This window comes from Drosophila montana, unplaced genomic scaffold (assembly GCF_035044405.1).
Source record: "Drosophila montana isolate Dmon_TW-CO22-7 unplaced genomic scaffold, ASM3504440v1 contig_3643_1, whole genome shotgun sequence".
Lineage (NCBI taxonomy): Eukaryota > Metazoa > Arthropoda > Insecta > Diptera > Drosophilidae > Drosophila > Drosophila montana.
In genome coordinates this window covers 16858-22866 of record NW_026998528.1, presented here as the reverse complement: position 1 = coordinate 22866, position 6009 = coordinate 16858, and the positions used below count along the sequence as shown (strand labels likewise).

The 6009-nt window shown below is 32.3% G+C and overlaps 1 protein-coding gene and 2 pseudogenes across 1 annotated transcript; 2 read left to right on the top strand and 1 right to left on the bottom strand.

Moving 5' to 3' along the window:
• Positions 1 to 460: 460 nt before the first annotated feature.
• LOC135435670 (cytochrome b-like) lies at positions 461 to 1610 on the bottom strand (annotated as a pseudogene).
• Positions 1611 to 1739: 129 nt separating this feature from the next.
• Positions 1740 to 2611, top strand: LOC135435669 (NADH-ubiquinone oxidoreductase chain 4-like). Its single transcript, XM_064692832.1, is given in 2 exon segments — positions 1740 to 1744; positions 1865 to 2611. Coding segments are annotated over 2 exon segments (540 nt in total). The 3' UTR covers positions 2400 to 2611.
• LOC135435668 (NADH-ubiquinone oxidoreductase chain 5-like) lies at positions 2402 to 3566 on the top strand (annotated as a pseudogene).
• The last annotated feature ends 2443 nt before the right edge of the window (positions 3567 to 6009 follow it).

Below are 6009 nucleotides of genomic sequence, written 5' to 3'. Positions count from 1 at the left end.
TAACAATTTCTTTAGCTGAAACTAATCGGACTCCTTTTGATTTTGCTGAAGGGGAATCTGAATTAGTCTCAGGGTTTAATGTGGAATATAGAAGAGGAGGATTTGCATTAATTTTTTTAGCTGAGTATGCAAGAATTTTATTTATAAGAATATTATTTTGTGTAATTTTTTTAGGGTGCGATGTATTTAATTTATTATTTTATTTAAAATTAATATTAATTTCATTTATTTTTATTTGAGTTCGTGGTACTTTACCTCGATTTCGTTATGATAAATTAATATATTTAGCATGAAAATGTTTTTTATCATTTTCATTAAATTATTTATTATTTTTTATTGGGTTAAAAATTTTATTATTTTCTTTGTTATTATGAACTAAAATTAGTAACTAGTTAAGTTAATAGAAAGTAACATTTCTATCTTATGTTTTCAAAACATATGCTTATTCAAGCTCATTAACTAATTTAATAAATTATCTCATCATTTATTTACTAAAGGGTTTAATAAATAATATAAAAAATAAACAACAGTTAAAATTTGTCCAATTAATACATAAGGTTCTTCTACTGGTCGAGCTCCAATTCAAGTTAATAAGATTACTGTGACTACTATAATTCAAAATAAAATTTGGTTAATAGGGTAAAATTGAATTCCTCGGAATTTTCTTAAATTATAAAATGGTAAAATTATTAAAATTGCAATTGAAAGAATTAAGGCGATTACACCCCCTAATTTATTAGGGATAGATCGAAGAATTGCGTAAGCAAATAAAAAATATCATTCTGGTTGAATATGAGCTGGTGTTACTAAAGGGTTAGCGGGAATAAAATTATCCGGGTCTCCCAATAAATTTGGGTTAATTAAAATTAAAGAAATTAATAAAAAAATTATAATAATAAATCCAACAATATCCTTATAAGTAAAATAAGGGTGAAATGGGATTTTATCTCTATTAGAATTTACTCCAATTGGGTTATTTGAACCAGTTTGGTGTAAGAATAATAAATGAATTATAACTATTGCTAAAACAATAAAAGGTAAAATAAAATGAAAGGTAAAAAATCGAGTTAAAGTTGCGTTATCAACAGCAAACCCTCCTCATACTCATTGTACTAAATCAATTCCTAAGTAAGGTACTGCTGATAATAAATTTGTAATAACTGTTGCTCCTCAAAATGATATTTGTCCTCAAGGTAGAACATATCCTATAAAAGCGGTTCCTATTACTAAAAATAAAATAATTACTCCAGTTATTCATGTTGGTGTGAATAAATAAGATCCGTAATAAATTCCACGTCCTACGTGTAAATAAATACAAATAAAAAAAAAGAAGCACCATTAGCGTGTATTGTTCGTAATAATCATCCATAATTTACATCACGACAAATATGGTTTACTCTATTAAAAGCTAAATTTACATCTGCTGTGTAGTGTATTGCTAAAAATAAACCAGTTAAAATTTGAATAATTAAACATAATCCAAGTAATGATCCAAAATTTCATCATCTTGAAATATTAACAGGAGCAGGTAAATCAACTAATGCATTATTAGCAATTTTAAATAAAGGGTGGGAGGTTCGTAAAGGTTTGTTCATTAATTTATAATTCGTAGAGGTCCTTTGAATATTTTAGTAATTTTAACAATAACAATTAAAGTAATTAATAAATAATTTATTAAAAGAATTGTAATTAAATTTGTTGGGAAATTGTAAAGTTTATTTAAAGATAAAGAATTTTCTATGAGGTAAGAATAATTTGAAGAAATTATTTCTATTTCATTATTTAATAAAAAAAATCTTGTTGAATTTTTATCTATAATTAAAGCTAAAATTAAAAATATTAAAAATAATATAATTGAAATTAGAGTTAATTTAATTGATAAGTTAAATATTTCATTTGAAGCTCCAGTTTCTGGTTCAATAATTTTAGCTGGGATTATATTAAAATTAGGAGGTTATGGTTTATTACGAATTTTATCAATTTTACAGATAATAAATTTGAAGTATAGATTTGTTTTTATTAGAATTAGATTAGTAGGAGGTGTGTTAGTTAGTTTTGTATGTTTGCGTCAAACAGATTTAAAAGCTTTGATTGCTTATTCTTCAGTTGCTCATATAGGAATTGTATTAGCAGGACTTTTAACTATATCTTATTGAGGGTTATGTGGGTCTTATAGATTAATAATTGCTCATGGATTATGTTCTTCTGGTTTATTTTGTTTAGCTAATGTGTCATATGAACGATTAGGAAGACGAAGTTTATTAATTAATAAAGGTTTATTAAATTTTATGCCTGCTATAGCATTATGATGATTTTTGTTAAGATCTGCGAATATAGCAGCTCCTCCAACATTAAATTTATTAGGAGAAATTTCTTTATTAAATAGAATTGTTTCTTGATCATGAGTTTCAATAATTATACTTTCTTTATTATCTTTTTTTAGAGCAGCATATACTTTGTATTTATATTCTTTTAGTCAACACGGAAAGATTTTTTCTGGGGTTTATTCATTTAGAAGAGGTAAAATTCGAGAGTATTTATTAATACTATTACATTGATTACCTTTAAATATATTAATTATAAAAAGAGATATATGTTTATTATGATTATATTTAAATAGTTTAAAAAAAATACTAATTTGTGGTGTTAGTGATATGAGTTATTCATTTTAGATCGTGAAATATTTATCTATTTGTAGAATTAGATTTTTAAATTTAATTTCTATTAGAATAACATGTTTTTTTAGAAGACTTTATTTTATATTAAATAATTTAGTATATTTTATTGAATGAGAAGTAGTTTCTTTAAATTCTATATCAATTGTTATAACTTTTTTATTTGATTGAATAAGTCTATTATTTATATCTTTTGTTTTAGTAATTTCCTCGTTAGTAATTTATTATAGAAAAGAATATATAAGAGGTGATGTTAATATTAATCGATTTATTATATTAGTTTTAATATTTGTTTTATCAATAATATTATTAATTATCAGACCAAATTTAGTAAGAATTTTATTAGGATGGGATGGATTAGGATTAGTTTCATATTGTTTAGTTATTTATTTTCAGAATATTAAATCTTATAACGCAGGAATATTAACAGCGTTATCAAATCGAATTGGAGATGTTGCTTTATTATTAGCTATTGCATGAATATTAAATTATGGAAGATGAAATTATGTATTTTATTTAGAAGTTATGCAAAATGATTTTGAAATAAAATTAATTGGTTCTTTAGTTATATTAGCTGCTATAACTAAAAGTGCACAAATTCCTTTTTCTTCATGATTACCTGCTGCTATAGCAGCTCCAACTCCTGTTTCTGCTCTAGTTCATTCTTCTACTTTGGTGACTGCAGGGGTGTATCTGTTAATTCGATTTAATATTTTATTAAGAAATTCATGAATAGGTCAATTTTTACTTTTATTATCAGGTTTAACAATATTTATAGCTGGATTAGGTGCTAATTTTGAATTTGATTTAAAAAAAATTATTGCATTGTCAACTTTAAGTCAATTAGAAAAAAAAATTAATTGTTCTATTAAAGGAGAAGCTCTATCTTGAAGACCTAAATTAGCTCATGTTGACATTAATTTTCTAATAAAAGTAAAAATCCTTTATATATGGAGCTTAAATCCATTGCACTAATCTGCCATATTAGAAATTAATTAGTTAATAAAGGTAATTCAGAATATCTATGTTCAGCAGGGGGAGTATTTTGGTATCATTCAATTGAAGAATTCAATTGAATAGGGTAAATAACCTGACGTTGAGAAACTAAACTTTCTCAAATAATGTAGAAAAAAAATAAAATTCCTAATAAAGAAATAGATGAACCAATAGTTGAAATTACATTTCATGTTGTGTAAGCGTCTGGGTAATCAGAATAACGACGAGGTATTCCAGCTAGTCCAAGGAAATGTTGGGGGAAAAAAGTAAGATTTACTCCAATAAATATAATAATAAATTGACTTTTTAATCACTTATTATTTATAGTTAAACCAGTAAATAAAGGGTATCAATGAACAAATCCTGCTATAATAGCAAATACAGCTCCTATTGATAAAACATAATGAAAGTGAGCAACAACATAGTATGTGTCATGTAAAATAATATCTACTGATGAATTTGCTAATACAACTCCAGTTAATCCTCCAACTGTAAATAAAAATACAAATCCTAAAGCTCATAAAATAGCTGGAGAGTAAGAAAGTTGTGTACCATGTAAAGTAGCAAGTCAACTAAAAATTTTAATACCCGTTTACGGTAATAAGCAGACGCCGTCTCTGCTGTTTCGGTCCCCGTGTGTTCAGCATAATCCTGTATAGCGCTCGACAGGACTCTGCTGCTTTCTTGTGCACGTACTCCAAGTGCTCTCTGAACGACATCCTTGTGTCTAGCATGACACCCAGGTACTTTAGCGCCCTTGCTGATTCTATTGTCGCACTGCCGACTCTTATGTGCGCTGTTTCCACTCTTTTTCGACTGCTGACTAACACAGCTTCTGTTTTATAAGCAGCCAGCTTGAATCCAGCTGCTGCTAGCCAATGGTGCACACGGGCAATGCTGTGGTTACACGATTCCTCTATGACTTTCAATTGCTTGCCGACGACTACAAGGGCCACGTCGTCCGTGTGTGTGCGTGTGTTTTTTTTTTTTATTTATAGTGAATAGAAACAGGCTTAATATTTTAGATTGTATACAAGAGAGTTGTAAGAGGAGAATAGGACAATCAGATAAAGACAGGATAGTTTATGGAGAGTAAACTACCCTGCGGGACAACCGCAAGGTACTACTTCGCAGGGCGGGGTACAGCTGTATATCAGCCGCTCATCAGTCGATGCCGCGACGGATCCTCTCCCGTCGTCGCAGCTCCTTTATTATAGCCCTGCCATGTTTGCAACGGCTATCCACCCATTTTCAATGGCCATCATTCGAGCGAGATTCTCCTGGGACAAATCCCGCAGTGCTCGCAAAAGGGGTCGTCCTCATGTTTAAACCTGTGCAGGTACGCCCTAAAGCAGCCATGCACAGTCAATATTTGGGCAAGGTAGTAATCTACATCGCCGTGTCGCCGCTGTAGCCAAAGCTTCAGGTTTGGGATCAGTCTGTGAGTCCATCTACCATTTGAGCTCCCATCCCATTTGTTTTGCCATTGTTCGATGGTGTTGTCCCTCAGTTGCTTGTTGGTGGTTGCCCCGCTTTGCCCTTCGGCCACCATCAGGCCGAGTGGGATCATGCCTACCAGTACTAAGGCCACGTCTTCCGATACTGTCCGGAAGCAGGTGGCTACACGCAATGCACATCGACGATATGCGGCCTTGCATCCTCGGCTGTAAGATGCAACCTCCATTGCGGGGGCCCATATGTTGGATCCGTAGAGGATTGTGGACGTCACCACACCAGCGATTAGCCTTCTGCTCCTCTGCCTTGGGCCTTTGGTGTTCGCCATCATTCGGCTAATGGCTGTTGTAACCCTGGCCGCGGGCTTGGACTTAATGGTAGCACTGCCAACACGCAACGAGGCCGTCTCAACTATCTTTCTGCTACTTATTAAAACTGCCTCCGCATTCTGCTCCGTTAGCGCGAGTCCGTTCTGGGATAGCCAGTCAATTATCCTGTCAATACCCGCACTGCTCCTAAGAGTGACCTCATCGAGTTTCTTCGTCATAGCCACAACAGCAATGTCATCGGCGAACCCAATGATTGTGTTGCCCTCTGGGAGGCAAAGGCGCACTACTCCGTCGTACATGACGTTTTACAGTAGCGGCCCGAGAACAGAGCCCTGGGGTCCGTCTTCAGTGTCATAAATTAGCACACTTTCCTGGAAGTAGCTGGTCACTAACTGTATTAACTGGCTCGGGATGTGTCTAGCCGTTAGAGCTTCTAAGATTTTCGTCCAATTGGCTGAGTTGAACGCGTTCCTGACATCCAAAGTACAGACTAGGCAGTACTGTTTGGTGCCACCTGCCCATCTTGTTCCTTGGATTGCGCCTTCTGCTAGTTC